At 40.9% G+C, this 18,135-nt stretch overlaps 1 protein-coding gene across 2 annotated transcripts in view; it reads left to right on the top strand.

Annotated features, from left to right (window-relative positions):
• Positions 1 to 15,676, top strand: part of LOC311016839 (MICOS complex subunit mic25a-like) — a 76,404-nt gene extending 60,728 nt beyond the window's left edge. For both annotated transcript variants that reach the window (XM_084014809.1, XM_084014808.1), the window contains one exon: positions 15,020 to 15,676. In XM_084014809.1, the coding sequence (XP_083870935.1) occupies positions 15,020 to 15,043 (24 nt within the window). In that variant the 3' untranslated portion in view covers positions 15,044 to 15,676. The remainder of the gene's footprint in view (positions 1 to 15,019) is intronic.
• The last annotated feature ends 2,459 nt before the right edge of the window (positions 15,677 to 18,135 follow it).

Raw genomic sequence — 18,135 nt, 5'->3', positions numbered from 1 at the left:
TTTTGTCTGTTAGCTGCTGAATGCTTGCAAAGTGGGCTAAACCAGACATTCATCCGCTGTCATCCGGTGTGAAAAATACTTACTAGCCCACGGAGCTTTCAGGCAGGAGAGTCCCTCCGCGGTGTGTCAGGGTTTCATTACTTGACAATGACGAGGGTGAACACTTTATTTTTTTGAAAATTTGTGGAAATCTGATGTCGAAGATCGGAAAATGTGAGTCTTAAGTGTAAAATGTGAGATTATGCATGCAGCCTGCCGGTTTAGTGCAGGGTGGCTGCTCTGCATGTGCTCTGGACTGTAGTCTAGCTGGGAAGTGGCTGTGAAAAATATATTTTTATAGTCATAGGTGAAGTATATAAAAGGGAATACTATGATAATGTTGACTATTAATAAATAGGGTTGTACTAGGTGATACTTATACTGGCTAAATGCCACGATTTTTGATACCAAATTCGATACCATGATGGAAATCAAAACAATATATCCAATGTTCTTCAACATACACTCCTTTTACTACTGTTTGCAAAATGTTTTTGTGATTTTATAAATGAGCTCTGATGATCCACATCATGTTTCTTGCCGAACATACATTGAATATTGTAATAAGGTCTGAACCTATTCATTTTGCATATTTGGTATGTCTGGTCATGATTCCTGGAAAGAGATGTTGCTGTTTTTTAAATGTAAGCTTTTGCGCCCTTTAAGACGAGCGCCATGTAGTTTCATAATATTGGAGACAAGATAGACATCTTTACGGCCGATATCTCCAAGTCTGCATTGATAAAAAAGCACTACAGCTGAAAGGAAACGAGTAGGAGGACTGGCTGATGAGATTTGTCAGCTAACATACTGTATGACCCAGTGCATAGAGACTGACTGTCCTTCACCTGTGTGAAAGGCATTCATTTACACCTTAAACTCCCCTTTCTTCAGCTTAGCTTATCATTTAGGTTGTTGGGGTGCTCAGTGATAACTCTTGACAATCACAGCCATCCAGGGCTGTAGTTGAAATAGCGGAGGAGGTTTGACTGATGACGTGTTTCCTGCCCACCGGAGGCCCCTTAACCAATGTCCACGTTCAGATGTTTCTTTGGTAGAAAGTGGTAGAATCTGCACATGAATGACATTTCAGTTTAAATCAAACTGCTTGTTATTTTGTATAGTAGTTATGTCATGGGTGTATTTTACATTATTTTTTATACACCACCACGTGTATATATATATATGTCATTGTAAAGGTGACACTTCTTGGGAACACTGAGGCAACTGTCATCATTTGTAGTTGCTGTTTGGGAAGCGAGTGCACTTCTGTTTTGGGATGTGACAGAAGAAGTAGCACAAGTATTGATTATCTTTGACAAATCTCTGGGACGTTATCTGCCGTAGTGACTTACTGACTCAACTCTTTACACCAGAGATGGTGGTAACGATCAACTGCATTGCGATGTACTGAGAAGTGTTCACAATATTCTGCCCCCCTCGTTTCTCTGGATGGAGAGGTGGGCAGGGAATTTAAGCAAGGCAGTTTTGTGTATTGATGCAGGGGAGCTTTCCTACACACTCACAGAGGGATGGTATAGATTTTTTAGGAAGACTGATTTGAAATGGCCCGGCCTGTTGTGCAGCATCCTATGTGCTGTTTTTGAGGCATGCTCAATGTGCAAGTATGAATTCCTGTGGACAGCAGACCAGAAGATAAGGGGTAAGAGAAAATAGTTTCATCAAGTTTTGATAAGTCCATCCTCAGAGGAGAATCCTATCGACACTACTGATAATAAATCTGTATCTGTTGGCAATCTGTATGCAAACTGACTTTCACAAAACCAGTGAATCACAGCGGTATAAAACCTAATATTGATTTTTTTTTTCTTCTTTTACCTTCAGTTTTATTGTTGATTGAATGGGAGTCATGCCGGTACAAAGATCACAGCAGCTCAGCTAGTCTGCTGATAACAATGTAGACAAAAACTCTGAAGGAATATACCGAGAGAAGGCTTTGAAGAACAAAAAGCACATGCTCTAGATATACAGAGATCTAGAAACTGTTAGATAAGGGTGGTAGATGTGAAAGAAGGGGAAAGGCCACGAGAAAGACTCGATGCAGAAAGTGAAAAATAGAAAGGAGGAAGAGGAGGGAAGCGGTAAAGCATGACGAGAGCACGGCGAGAGAAGAAACGATTAGGTCTAAAGTGAAAGCTGAGATTAAATGTTGACAGGCAGGAGCTGGCGATCAGTTTAAGTGAAACAAACAATGGGGCAGACTTCTTCTACAGGCGGCATGAAAGAGGAAAAAAATGAGAAAGAGTTAAGAAAAAGGAGAGATGAACCTTGTGATGAACATTGATAGGGTAAAGCTGGAGAGACATTCCAAAAAAATGAATGAGAGGAAGAAACAGGAGAAAAATAGGACTAGCCAGGGGAAGAAAAAGAGTTTTGCTTTGAAAACGTGGTGGAGAGCAACGAGTAATTGGAGAAAATGGTGCAGATGCACAGATGTGAGGAGAAAATGATGAAGAGGAGGAGGTGGCCGGTTGAAGTGCAGAGGTGGAGGCGGATGAGGGATGATGGGAGATGGGGTCGGTGAGAGAGAAAAGTGGGGGAGAAAGAGTCAGACAGGTGCTAGAGAGGAGAGACAGGGGGGCTGGTGGAGGCATGAGGCTCATGTCAGAGGGGAGAGGATTGTGGGAGAAAAGAGTGAGTATCTAGAGGTGAAAAGCGAGAAAGGAAAGACGGGTAGATACCATGAAGAGAGGGTAAATGGTTGGCGATGGACGGATGGAGGTTGGAAAGATGCAGAGAGAGGAAGAGATGGCAGGCCCCTCAGCAGTCAACACTAATGAAGAAGAATGAGCGGTTTCAGCTGCTTGCTGGACCTGCTACTGACCACAAACACACACACATACAGTTTCACACACACTTTGACGTATGCGCTAACTTTTATGAAGCAGTAGTCAAACTCCACATTCACCTCATTGCTTTGTGTCAATACATATCACAGTGTGTCTAGCCTTCTTTAAAGTAGGCCTAATTAAGGAAGAGTTTCTCTCAATTTTTATATTTGCTCTGAGAGAACCCGTCTCAGATTAAAGAGTCAGGCAGCGAGGTTTCACGCCAAGCTTCTAAATGAGTTTGGGTTGCTTTAATTGGGGCTAAAGTCTTGCACTGTTTTCATATCTTCTTTCAAAGTGCTGAACTTTTGCCACGGAGCAGATAGGACTTTTCATCCTTTGACGTTCTATTTGTTACTCTATTTGCAGCTTGCTCCCCAACGGAGGAAACTGAAATGAAAGGTACAACAAAAACAAAAAAACAATCTTGAGTCTTAACAAATTGTTCAGTAGTAGCTTTCCACCGTTTTTTGCAAAGGTGATGAATCATTTAAAAAAAGGGAGCGTTCATTTGGAGCACATTTTTGTCAGATTCTTGTTTCTCTGCTGCTCTCGGCTGAAGGTCTGTTTATGCCTCATTAGCTGTGACTGCCTACAGACAAGAAAAGAAAAAAGCTTGAAGGATTTTCTGTTTTTCTTTTCTTTTTCTTTTTTCCGCCCTTGCTCACAATGTTGAACAAAAGTTGACTAAGACTTGCTGGAACGCAGCGGTGCAATACATGATGCGGTAATGAAGGTGTATTGACCAAAAGTTTTTGGATAACTGCCGTGGAAGTGTATGAAGGTGTTTATCATTCATTCTCCTGCTTGTGTTTACAACAGCTTGTGTTGGTTGATAAAATTAATAGCTGTAATGAACTACAGAAAGTCCTTAACATTGTGTTGATAGCAGTCTGAACACAAATTGAACCAAGTCCAAGTGCACCATACAAGCATTTCATCCTGAATCTAACTGCAGCTAACTACAGGTCTGAATACGGCCTAAGATCGATAGGCCGTATTCATCGTGGATTCATCGTGAGTGCGTTTCAACGTGGAACCATGTTGGCTTTAGCTTGGAGCCGTTAGCCATGGAGGCTCCTCAGGTTGCAGTAGTGTGTGGGTGTTCAGGGTCGGTCATATTTTGCTTTCCAAGCACGGCGGATTCTTCCAAGCTGAATTTAAGGTGTTGACGCAAAACATGATGCACGTTGTATGCCGTTTGTACAAAACGATCTGCAGATGTGAAGGATATTCAGCTTTTTATGGAATACCATGAATTTCTCTGTCATAGTTTGTCACTTTTTTCTTTCATGCTGTACATTTCATTCACGACTCCAGCTGCCACAAATTCATAGAAGCATATTGAATGCTTGTCACTTCGAGCCGTTGTGTTTGTGCCTCAGACATTGCATGGGAATGACTTTCATTTTATAGAATAATGTATTCTGTATAAAAAGCGTCTGATTAAGTTAGTTCCAAAGGTTTTTAAGGTTGTTCCTGCAGTCACAGCGGTTACAAACGTGTGCAAATGTGACTAAAAATTTGATATAAAATGGGGCCGGTTTTAATCGGCTGCCGATCGATTGGTGCGTCTCTTTTCAGTTCTCTTATATCAGCTCTAGGGTTTTGTAGAAAAGTTTTTGGCCATCAGTTTATCTGATTTTTCGTCAGTTTGTTTTCGCTGTAGTCTCTTTTTTATCTATCTTTAATGAATCTTCCTTCATCTGTCAATTTTGTTTTTCTCCCTGTGCTTTCTTTAAACCAACACCTTTCATCTAGCTTCTACGTCTCTGTGTTGACTCCGCTCTCTTTGTCTCTCTTGTTTTCTTCTGTCTTCTCTTATCTGTTTCTCTTCTCTAAACTCCCCTCATCTTTTTCTCTTGCCGCTTCCTTCATTTCTCTCTTCCTGCTCTGCGGTTGACTTATCGATTTCATTTTCATACTGTTGACAGTTGCTCATTCTGTCATAAAGCATCAACGTTGCCTCCTTTCAAGCGGGCATTGATTATTATACAGCCGATCGCAACCAATCACCAGCAAGCATCATTATCTGTTGTCGCTCCTTCTCTTTTGTTGTTCGTCTGTCTTGTATTGTGTACTCTGTGGGTTATATTTGTTTCATCCAGCAACTCAGCACACCGGTGAAACAACAACCCGGTACATTTCGGTTTTAAGGTAGTGAGTAAGGTGTCTGTTTTTCCTTTTTTTCCCCCGCGGACTCGTAATTTTTGTGGGGAAAAAAACGTCTCGCTCACATTGAAAGCTGTGAGGGCTGCAAAAGAGAAATGATCACGACCTCACTCTTGTTGTTGCAAAGACATGAAACTTTTACTGTCAATGCACGGGTGTCTTTGACAATCAACGTGCGTACCTCCACCACTTTCCACAATCAGCCGCTGTTGTGTTGGACATGGAACTTTCTGTGTTTCTCTGAAAGACATCACGCCTGCCGAGGCTTTCTGTCGCCATCCTTCCTTTCTTTCCCTCCCACTCCTGTTTTCCTCTCCCGGTCTTTTGTTGCACTGCAGTGTTTCGATCGAACGCCGTATCAAGCCAAATCTAGAGCCTCTGTTTCTTCTTTTATCTGCCTGGTGGCCCTTAGACGTCTCAAAGCTTTCAAAGAGGGGAGGGTCGAGGGTGTGGAGACATGGGGAGAGGGGGGGGGGGGGGTTGAGGGTACTCACAATTGCCTCCTGAGGGAAGCATTCTCACCAGCTTTTGTCCATCTCGCTGACCTTTCCGAGCGCCACCACGCCTGTCGGCTCGCGCCCACAAGACCCCCTGCTCCATCCCTCTTTCTGCGTTCTCTGATGGGGCTCCAATAGTTAGTCAACTGTACTGTGTCATTGAAAGCCACCTCGGCTGCATAAGCAATTGACACACGTTTTGTTCTTTGGGGGGGATTTCACACAAATATTTTGCTAAGCAATTTAAGGCCCCGTCTCTATCACACTTAGCAAGAGTTTTTTTGGAACGAAGACCACCAGCTGGGATAAGAGAGGAAAGCAGCAGGGCTTTCAGTTGCCTTTTTCACCGACTATTTTCTTTCCCTCAAAGCAGCCTCAACTTTATCGGTCCACTTTATACCAGCATCTCTTTTGTGTCCTGTTGTCACTAAATGTGCCTGTCTCTCCACCTCCTCTTTTTCTTTATGAGTTGAGGCCTGCCTCTCCTTTGTGATTGCTCTCAAATTCACAGCCTGTACTCTCAAAGAGATCAATTTTTTTTTGTCCTCTGGCCTTTTTGTAAATGAATAAATTCCATTGTGTCTTTGTTTCCTCCTGGAGCCGTGTTGACAAGTTCACTGTCATGGGAAACTTTGAAATAGCATTTACACTGGTACTGCAGGTTTTTCCAATTCTTTGTCTAGCAAATGTACTAAAGGCAGATGTGTATCTGCATTTTATGAAAACAATGACACATCCATGTCATTTTGTCCAATAATCTCACTAGATCTTCATCTGTGCTTCCAATTGACATAATTCAAACTTGTGCCCCACGGTAGTCACAGGGGAGTATATTTAAAATATATCTACCTGAAAGTAAATGGCAGCAATGTGATGGCAGTGAATCCGCTTAGCAGCATCTATATTCAATGCTCCTCCTGGTGGATGGATTCGGCCTTGCAACCGGCGTTTCCTATATCATCCAGGGGGGGTTACACACATGTTGCCCCTTTTACAGCCCAGCTGGTAATTTTAGATGGTGACACTTTGCCATTGTGTTTCCCTTTTGTATGCAGTCACATATGGAGCCTATTTGTAGGCCAACCTGAAAGTTAGGTAGAGGTAGAGCAAGTCGTTCGATCCCCGGCTCCTCCAGTCCACATGTTGAAGTGTCCTCGGGCAAGATTGAACCCCACATTGCCCTCGAAGGCTGTGGCATCAGTGTGTGAATGTTGTCTTGAATGGGTCATGGATTAGATCCTGATGCAGGAGGCTCCTTGCATGGCACTCTCTGCCATCAGTGTATGTATACATGTGTGTGTGTGAATGTAGTGTTAAGACTTTGAGTGATCTGATCCATTTACTATTTACCCAATGCTGCTTTCTTGTGTTTTATATCATTGTAAATTGAATATCTTTGGGTGTTGGACTCATTGATTCTTTGAAAAAAGAATCAACATATTAATTTAAAATGAAAGTATCTGTATTTTTGATAGAGAGACGTAGAGGGAGCTGAATTTTCTTGGTAGCCTGTAGTGAACTTCATTAGTGGAGACAAACCTTGTTGTACGTGTTCTCCTCCACATTCGCCTGAATCCCTCCATCCCTCAGCAGTGGAGTGGTCAGGCCTATCAACCACACAGCCTCAGCCAATCACCTGGGAGTCCCAATTGCCTGCCAGTCATCAGATCAAATGGATTTCCAATTGAGTCAAGGCTCCCAGGCTGGGTGAGGTAGAATGGAGAACGGGGGGACTTCTACTGCTCTTCTACCTCTCCCGACTTTCTGTTTGTTGTTGGGTTGTTTTTTTCTATCTCCTACTGTGTTCGGCCCCTGTCCCTCTTCTTCTCTCTCCTCTCCTCTCACTATGTCTCTGATCTGCTGGCTGGGGCCACGTGAAATGAAAATAGGCTTGTTGTCAAAGCCCAGAAACCAATGCGCTATCTTGGAGGCAGGGTGGTGTAACCCCAGCAAGTGGTCTTAGTCTGTGACTACTTTAACTCAGGATGGATCTTCAATTAGAGCAACAGGTGAGAAATCCATTAGTTTGTTAGCTGAGTTGTGGTGTTACATTTTTTTTTTTTAATACAGCAGCAGTGCACAGAGACCATTTTCAGAACCTGTCGGAGTTCTAATTACTTCTGCTGCTCATGCTGTGGTCCCTAGTACACCATTAAACAGTTAAAGTCATACAGTAAACTTCCTAAACATTACACTGAAAGAGAACACACAGAACAAGCATAAAAAGTGTACTGTGATAAGCAGAGGTTATTCTATACATTATACTTGCTAATTGTTCAAAGTTGAGCTGAAATGATAAATACACAAAAGAAGAAACAAAAATCTATTTCTTTGTATTTTTACGTCATATCTTTTCTTCGTGGAAAACAACATATGACGCGTGCTTCCACCAGTTAGTACCGATACATTTCAACCAATTTTATCATGACATCCAACCATCAATCAATCTGCTCCGTCCACGGTGTGCCTTCGACCCATATCCAACCTCACGACGCTGAATAGGATAAGCAGTTAAAGATTAATGGAAGTGTAGGCTACAGTATATGTATTATTCATTTGTTTATAGGCCTACATCTGATTTAATGTAATGTAGTTTTGTTTTTATGAGCATCACTATAATTTATTTGGTATGATTATTGCATTTTTAAATAACAGGAAAATCCCAAGTCCAACTTTTGAAAAAAAAAAACATAATTTTGAGGACGGTCTGACAGCTTGTGTTGTGATAGTCTCCCCTCTCCCACCACCAATTTAATGTACAGGCTCAAACCCAATGGCCACAATGGAACAACGCAACCAGCCACAAGAGCTAGCAGCTGTGTATGTATTATATGAGAGGCGAAGCTCATTTAAATGTATTTTAACAATGATAAAAACAGAGAAAGATAAGTAGGAAACACACTACTACTTGTAAGTGGGGAAGTGTGGAATAGAGCAGAAAGGAAAGAGGATGAGGGAGGGAGGGATAGAGGAGCAGCTGAGAGGACAAGAGAACAGATACGAGAGTGAAGCAGGACGGGAAGGAGAGGAGAGGAAATCAGAGGGATGAGATGAGCTGACTGCAGGGGGGATATCGATCACCCTGCTCTGTGAGTCTCTCTGTGGTTTTAATGGTTTGAGTTTCACAGCTGGAGCGAACTCCGCGGTACTTAGAACATATATCATGACCTCTCTACACATGCATGCACATACATACATGCAATCTGCCTTTCTACCAGCTGTCTTCAGGTACATGCACCTCCAGCCTCCAGTCAGTTTGGCTCATTGCTTCGTACCACATGGGAAACTGTAAGTAGTAGTCGTCTGAAACAACCCTCCTGCTGCTGCTTTCCAGCCTCCAAAGCCAAGCAGGGCTGAGCCGTATCAATTTCTGACTGGGACATCAAAGAACATTTCTATGAGATGTTGTAAGATAACAAACCATGGATTAATAATAGATGCTACTTTTGATTATAGTATGAATTACTTGAATGGTTGATTTGTTTTATTCCTTATCAAAGAAAGCATACCACTAAAATAGATTCCTCACATACAGGCATGTGTTGTGTTTTTTCACCATGTAAATCTTAATTGTTTCATAATAATACATACAAAAAATATCCTATTTTCTCAGGAGATAAAATTGTGGGAAATCAAGACTAATAACAAACTTTACACAGCACCTTTCAAATCAAAGTTACAAATGATTTACATGGTTGAACCAGTATTAAATAAGAAAAACATTTTAGGCCTGCAATGATATCAAGTCAGAGTCTCTTTGATATATGGGGCATATTATATATATATACTAATCAGTAAAATCTTAAAAGATCTTATTTAAAACTCATTCAGGAGAGGGAGGTTAAGACAGGGCTGATACGAGTTTGTATTTTAATAACTAGCTGAAGGGCTGCAATGTTTTTTGTTTTTGGCTTAACCAGAATACAATGAATTACAATAATCTAACAGAGAATTAAGTTAAAGTGATGGTTCGGAGTAAAATCCACCTTCAACACATTTTTATAAATGCTTGTAATAGCAGGTCAACACTTGTCAACCTGATAATACAAGCATTCATAAAAATTCAGCAAAACTTTTTCATACTCTCGCGTGAAACTCGCGTGACGGCAACAGCTGGGTAAACATGGAAGTGGCGTCGATGCAGCGCTAGCGTTAGCAGCAGAGGATAGAAGCCATCAGGCAAGTGTTCTTTTAAATAAACTCCTGGTGTACTTACAAACTTTCAAATGCCTCGTTTTGTGAGTACAGACCCTATGTGTACTACTGCAGAAGTTTGGTAACATTCCATGCATTATTAGTGGGGTAATTTACGAGATATACACACTGTACCATTCGCGCCAGTACTAAGCCATTCGGCTGATAGCCCTATCTTGACCAATGCTGACCATCGCTAAAAATGCTTCTGAGCGGGTATTTGGCTGGATGTCATGGTGGAAATTACGTAGGGTGAATTTTACTCCGAACCATCACTTTAAAGCATGGCTGACCTTCTGGAGTTCAGGACTAAAACTGATTTGTGAGATGCTCCCCAGTTGATAAAAACATGACTGAACAATCTATGAACCTGCTCAAATGAAACAGTCAAATATAACACCCAGGTTTCTGGCTCCAGGTTTAATATTTATAGACATAGAGCCACTATGTTTATATAAATTAGACATCTACTATGGATGATTATTTACAATTTGTCCAGCACTAAGAGTCTACAGCCATGCTCGGGGCTCTGTGGGGCTGTACATAGGCTAAGAGCTAAATGCTAACATTAGCATGCTAACATGTTTAGCAGGTTAGGTTTACCCTCTTGACAAGCATATTAGCAAGCCTACATTTGCAATATGGCGATAAACAGAAAGTAGAGCCGAGGCCGATGGGAATGTCATTAGTTATGCAGGTATTTGATCATTCACCAAAAAAGTATAAAAGTGTAAACAAATATAAACAAAAAGGATAGACAATATGTAAACTTTATGATGAAGAAGTCACCAACGTTATTACAACGTTATGTTCTGAGGAGGGCATGAATCCCAAATGTCATGGCCAACCTTCCAATAGTTGTTGGGACAATTCATTCAAAACTGAAAATGTCAAACTCATAATGGCGCTAGAGGAAAAGTCAGGGGATCATCAAAGGCAGGACAATGTGTCGTCTGGGGACCATTCATGTCTGCACAGTCTTCCATGGCAATTCATTCAATAGTATGCATGAATATACATATAATATGTTGAGATATTTCGGTCCATACCAAAGTGTTGGACCACCGGGCCAAGGTTTCTAAAATCACAGAGTTCAAAATTGACCCAGTTAATATATCACCACCTCCATGCTTTAACCAGGACCCATTTTGTAATGTTAAGTGTCTGTTGGGTGAGTAGATAAAAAAACCTGCAGTTGTTTGGTGGTTTTCTACTCGAGGAGATAAAATGGACCCATTATTGCATCAGGGCTTTAATGACCCATGAGGGCCAATTTCTAGCCAAGTGATTTTTAGTGGGTCGTGGTTTAGGGACAGTCGTGGCACTTTGTGACAGTCGTGACATCATGCTCATCAAGCTCTGTGAGGAAATAATACAGTGATGGTGATTCCTAAACATAACTTCTGCTCCATTTGAGAAAAACGTACTGATAAAGTGATCAAATTATGGTCTTATGGTTTAGTACAATATAAGACAAACACACTGTATGTGAAATGAAAAAGAGATGGAGTGACATTGCAAGACACAAAATACACCCAGGTCACTGCAACTTGTAAAGAGAGAGCCTTTGGAATGGTGAATGCAGTCGCTGTTAATATCTTATCAAAAGAAAGTCATGCAGCCTGAAGTGATTACACAGTTAAATTGTTAAATTCAAATTTGAGTTTATGAACCGCAAAACTCCCCCGGTCTTATTTTGACAAAATTCACATAATCTCATTCTAGTAATGTATGAACCAATATTTTCACTACTATCATCTCAATCCTGAACAACATGAAGTTGGAATGTTTGCTTTTTAGTGGAAAGTATTGACATCTGTTCGACTGATTGCCATAAATTCTGCTCCGGATATCTCCGACACCCAGAGGAGGAATCTTTCATGATGTGCCACTAGCAAGTCACATTTTAAACTTCACATAATCCTGTGAATTATCTCAACAACTACTTTATTGGCACTAACTTTTGTATAGAACTTTTGTATAGAAATACTATACTACTATAACTCCAGACTTTGAGACTCTTGTCAGGAGCAACAACCCCACTTCTCCCATGAATTCCTCCAAACTCGGATCTATGATGTCAGTGTTACACCTATGGTTGAGTGCTGCTTAATTTCCTTCAAAGCACAATGTTTTGCAGTATTACCTACTGATAAGGTAATCATAAGGAAACTTAATGTTGTAAACTTTAACCTTTTTGAATTGCACTTTTTGTTTAATTTATTTTGAGTTTGTGGATAAAAACTGCTATTAAAGAAATACCATTTGAGTCTTTTTTGTAAATACTTCTCAGTAGTTGCACTTTTTTATTTCATGTATTTTGCATGACAACACCAACTGAGATTGTTACAAATGGCTGTTTCTGAGATGTTCTGATTGTTATGTCAGCCTTATGATTAATCCTTGAATAAGTGACTGAATAGTACAGTGTTTATTATATATTAGTAGTTGGACTTCTTTTTTTCATGTATTTTGCATGAAATCACTGTTGAGTCTGTTTTTGTGTTTGCATTCTGTGATATTTTGTATTATCTCAGGTTCAAACTGCACCATCTTCACATTACATCACATTTGAGAAGTTGAAAACGTTCCCAGATTTTGGTCACAACTTGCCATTAAGAGGTGATGGTGGGTCCCGAAGCCAGACCAGTTGAGAACCACTGGTGTAATTCCTGTATGATAGAAAATGCAGGTGTTGATTGATATTGTCCTGAAGGTTGTGATAATGGTCTGTAGCCTGTAGTGTAAATCCTGTATGAATATGTAGACCTACAGGTGTTGATATTGTCTTGAAAGTTATGATTAGTCTGTAGCCTGACATTGTAAATCCTGTGTCTACGGGTGCTGCTAACAAATAGAAGTTAGTGTATTGTGCGTGGGGGGTGTTGTCTTTTTACGTGACCCCACCACTTTTCAAAACACAGTGACGGCTTGTAACAAAACAGCCAGTGGAAAAGTCCTTCATGTACTTCTACTTGAGTATAGAATGTCTGTACTTTAACACGTCCGCTGCAGACTAAAGGTGAACGCAGGTTTCTGTTTCCATCACAACCATTCTTGAAGCTCGTCCTGTTCGTGCCATGTTTAAAGCTGCTTCTCACACAAATTGTCACAAATTGTGGGTCCTTCATAAATCCAGTGTAATAATATTCACACTCGCAGGTTTCCACATATTTGCATGATCCCTTCTTAGAGGGATATGCTGTAATGAGTACACTCTCAACACTAAATGACACAAACAGTGACTCCGGTCTCGTGCAGCTGTCTGCTAAATCCACTGCATGCGTCTGGAGATGACTGCGTCCACATCTGCAACAAACAAAGTCGTTTTAATCAGATTATGTAATTATAGCTCGGAGCCATCTTTTTTCACAGTGTCTCTCATGGAAAACATAAGCAATACGGCTTCAAGTTTAAGTTTCTCATCGCCTGCTATTAAACACCCACGAGCATCCCCTTCAAACTCCATATGTTGTGTTGAGACCGTCTCACTAACAAGGCGCTGTATATCACCTCATGTTCATCGATCATCTTGATAGGTTGCATCCCAAGGTTATAGGAACATTTCTGCGTGGTGTCAAAGCTCCGCTCAAATCACCTTGGCTTGATTGGCCGTGCGTCTCTCAGGAACATCTTGCCAGGATTTCAAGGTGTTAATTGAATATAGAGTGAAGCCTTCCTCCAGTGTTTAAGATGAGGATGTCCACTGTGATGAGACGTTCGGGTTTCAAGGACCCCATTGATCTTTGGTTGAAAGGTCGAGGTTGCGCTGCTTGGATCAATTGCATGTAGCTGATTTTAAGTAGCTAAGCTAAAGCTCTCTTGGAGGTCAATGCATATCTCACGCAAACAGAATGCTCAGGTGTAGAGCGAGCAGAAACCAGAAGCTACCTAAATCTGTTTCAAATTGGTTTCCGGGAGATCTCTGCATAATACCTAGGGATGCACCGATGCCACTTTTCTTTCCAGACGTCGTACAAGTGCTTTGGGTACTTGCTGAGTACCAATATTAGTGTTTAACAATACTATTAGTCCTCACAATGACTTTCAAACATGTTTTCACCAGATGTTCCTCACTTTCTGACTTCTGATCAAATATAGAACATTCACCTTTGTGTTTTCTTGCATAGAGAGCTAGTTTGCAGTGGCAGTGTTAATAATTTGCACTGCTATTAGTGAAGCAGTTAAGAAGAAGAAAAAACACAGCAACACTGAGTGACTTGCCACTTAAAGGAGAGTAGCTGGTCCACCTTAAAGGTCAGCCCACCTTTCAGACACGCCTCAGCCAGTTGAGTTGCTATGAACTTTGAGGCTAACCTCCTTCACTTCAATCATCAGCTATTGTAGCTGTCATATGTGTCGTCAAAGGCTTCATTAAACAAAATTGGCATTTTTTGAGGTTATGTAGTGTGACTCAGACCTGGAGGTGAAGTTACACTCTAATAATAATGCCGTTACTCTCATTTTACTTTTCATTTATGGAGCCGTGCAAGTCACTGCATTGTCCTTCAAATATTTCAGAATAAAAGGCTTGTGTTAACAAATGTAGATATTCTGCCCATAGAAACACACTAGAACACTTTTATTTTCAGAGTTAAAGATGTTTACTTTTTTCATTTCTTTGACTTATAGACATTGAAACTGTTGTAATGTTGCTAGCACGGTGTCGATATATTGTTAAAAGATCACTTTTGCTGTGAATCACAAGCAGAAAAAGTAGGTGAGAGGTTCCTAAAATAAGGCTTGCTGTGGGGGTAAGCAAATAGCATTCATTTTGCCATTACATGTATTTTTCTAAATAATCCTGTATCAGGCTAGCTTTTTCTCCAAATCGATCTACAGCAGCGTGGAGAAATACTGTTATTTCAGGGCTTTCACAATCTTTAGAAATATACATTTCAATAACAAGGGTCATCATTTATTGAGACATATTCTGCCAAAGGATTTAGTATATCAAGGGGAACAGTCTTCTAAGAGAGACAACAGTTATGTTGGGGGAAAGAGGCAAATTCTCAGTTTCAATTTGTTGCAACAGGAAAACACCTCTGGAGAGCAAGAGAACGTCGGTCAACAGGTTCACTTATCTCCATTACTGAGATAACCACTACTATTAGCAGCTCTGACCTTAAGGTTGTGTTCAATTAAAGCTGGAAAAGTACAGACAAAACAAGAAAGTCCTCACACCTAAGAGCATCTCAAAGGCCGGAGGGTGTGGGGGGAGTGCAGATGGACTAATTCCCAATTCGTTTTCCTTCTTCTTTCTCTTAGAACCTGCTGGTCAATCACGGATGAAGAGAGGGAGGAAAAGGGTAAAGCAGTTATTTGACATAGGCTTTTACTTTGGCACTAAGGGCGGCACATGGCGCTTTCCTGTTTTGAATTATAAGAGAGTTGATTTGCTGTTAGCATGCCTTTATTTTAACATGTTCTTATTATGCTATTTATCCTGGTATCATCCAGCTCATGTTGCTCTATTATTCTGCACTGCTACATTCAACAGGGAAGATTTTGAGAAAGAGTGTGTGTATTAGATTTGTGGTCTGAGTCAGAACATTTTCAATTCAGTCATTTACAAGTTCAGCAGAAGGTATTTCTACAATTTGTACACTTGTAAACCTCCATTCAGGCTCATTCTGCCATCATCTGTATGTGAAACTCAGTTTACGTCCTCTCGCTTTGTTGGAATGAAAAGAAGAGCAAAATCATTTCAGGTTAAGGTGAATCGAGCGTATAGGGACTGTCCACGTTTTGGTCTCTGGCTGAAAAACAGAACAGATTTGAGTTTTATATTTTTGAAGTTTCATGGTTTTGTATTTATTTTAACAATGCAAGAATTAGCTCAGGTAACCCTGGCCATGACCTAGACCCAGACGACCTGTGATTATGATTGATATTGTATGATTTTATTAAACTGTTCATATCCTGTGTCAGTCTCGTTTGTTTCTCATGTGTTTATTTAATTCTCTCTTTTTTCAATTTTGCAGCTAAATACATTTTACTGTTATTGATTCCTCAAGACAAATCCGTTATTTCTTGTCAAATCAACTTTCAGACTGAAACGATAATGCTTTGGACATTTGTGACAATTTGTCATTATTAGCACTTGAATTCTTGAGTAATGGCCAAAAAGGTTTCTAACAAAGTGCTGCTCCAGGAGAGTTTGCTGCCATAGCAACACCACACCAACCTTAAAAGTAACAATCGTGGAGAAAAACAAATATTTTTAAATGTTTGAATGAAATCTTCTGTGAGGGATAACAGACAGACAGATCCTGGTTTATGAATAGGCACATGTGGAAGATGAGCTCAATTTTCGGCTAAGGCTGGAGTTGACACTCATGCATGATGTATGAAGTACTATTTTAAAGTCAAAACTGTGGGAGGCATAATTTGTATGAATATTTAAAAAAATATCTACAGTATATTAAAAGCAGCAGTTTCACTCGCTAATAATCAAAAAGGGCATCAAATTAGGCCATTTGGAACAGAGCATAAGCATAAGGTTTAGTAGGGCAGTGTGCAACGATACGATGCAAGGGATGGATCGAGAGGGAGGAATTTTGAAGTGGTGAATTTGTATTGAAATACACATTTAAATCAAAGATTTTTACAGCTGGACGTCCTCAACCTTTTAGATGTGGGAACTACAATAGCAATAATAATAACAGAGACGAAGGCTGTGGCAGGAATTAAAGAGGAACTATTCTGCTCCTCTTCTGGTGTCATACTTTAATGCTGAAAAAACACTATATATTATTGGCTTTGAGTTCATGCCCCTCCCTCCCAAAAAGCCCAGTCTGCTCTGATTGGTCGACTGCTTCGTGTATTTGTACGGAATGTTACACCACTTATTCTTCCTTTAGAAGTTCACACAAAAGAAGTTTCTGTTTGCACAGCAGAAAACGGCATCTTCTCAACTTGGAAACTCTGTGCTCAGCTCAACTCTTACTAGCTTTCTTTGAGGTAGCGACAAACTAGCTGCAGGTATTATGCAAATGTGTTACATGGTGACATCACTACTTTACAGAAGAATTGAATCGAGGCGTATGAAGCAGTTCAGGAGCAGAGTAACTCCCTTTGGACATGGACACTCTGGAGACCTTTTCCATGCACAAAAAAACCATATAACACACTAAAGGAAAGATGCACACCATAATAAGTCTTCTTAAATCATAAATGGAGGTAATGGTTAGATTGAAAGCAGCAAATTATTGTTTGAACATATTGTAATCCTTTGACAAGAAGAAATGAGAGTACAGATTTTTTTTTTTTTTTTTTTAAAGCTGTACTGACTTGTTCATTGCAGTGGTGCGACTCCGACAGCAGAGATATCCCCTTTAGAGCATCGCTGAGGTGTACCCAGGTGTGCAATAATGTACTTGATTGACTTAATGTAACAAGTTTGACTCAAGTGGCTCCGTCTTCTCTGCTCGGAGTAATTCTTCCTGAGTTGTAGCTTTCAATTCGGCAGCGAGGCTTCGGTAATTGGCTCGGAGTGAGGCTGGCAACGCTCTGCTGCTATGCGCCTCACTGTCGAGCTGTTGCACACGCGCGCACACAAAACACACACACACACACACACATTTGGGCTCTAGCGGCCAATCTTAATAAAAGAAATGACACAGGGTGGAGGATGCGGTCACGCAGATGTTGCTACGGTAACAGTGGTGAGCGAGGGCTGGGAGCTGGGAGGCAGCAGGTTAGGGAAGAGAAGTGAGGAAGACGACATTCGGCGCATTCAAATGCGTCCTCGCTCTCTCTCCCTGTTGATCCTGTGTCATACCCAATTACCACTGCAGCGAGGGGAAGGGGGGGGCGTAGAGCGAGGGGGGTGGGGGATGGGGTGGTGGTTGTACGGAGAATACAGAAGGAGAAAGAGGAGCATTCTGGTGTCTGCTCGAACCTTTCGTGAGCAGAGGAAAACACCCACGCCTGTCATTACGCTCACAAGGGGAAGGTTGTGGCAAAAAATCTCTCTCATCTGCAGCTTGAAAGAACGCGTCGAACGCGACAGGTGAAGATTTCAGTGCGACAACTTCTCTGTGAAATGAAAAAAGTATGTGGGTAGAGATTGAGCTCTGCACACACAGCTGCCCCTGCTGCACGGTATAGTGTTGAGACACGATTCTTTTCTGTGCTTAGAACATTTAATGGATCGGAAGGGGTGACGCATGTCTTTGTCTTCACGAAATCCCACCAACACTTGGATACAGTGACTATTATTTCTGGTTTATTATAGTCCAACATATTTCCATCATTTTAAACATTATACTCGCCCAAATAAGGACTAAGATCCGGAGACATGGAGACATCATTACAACAGGTTCAATAAGCCAAACTCTGCTGTAATTGGAGGGAAATCAGACAGTGACCAACACAACAAT

The sequence above is a fragment of the Eutrigla gurnardus genome (genome assembly GCF_963514095.1).
Source record: "Eutrigla gurnardus genome assembly, chromosome: 8".
Lineage (NCBI taxonomy): Eukaryota > Metazoa > Chordata > Actinopteri > Perciformes > Triglidae > Eutrigla > Eutrigla gurnardus.
Note: the sequence above shows the minus strand (reverse complement) of the source record. Positions and strands in the feature narration are given on the sequence as shown.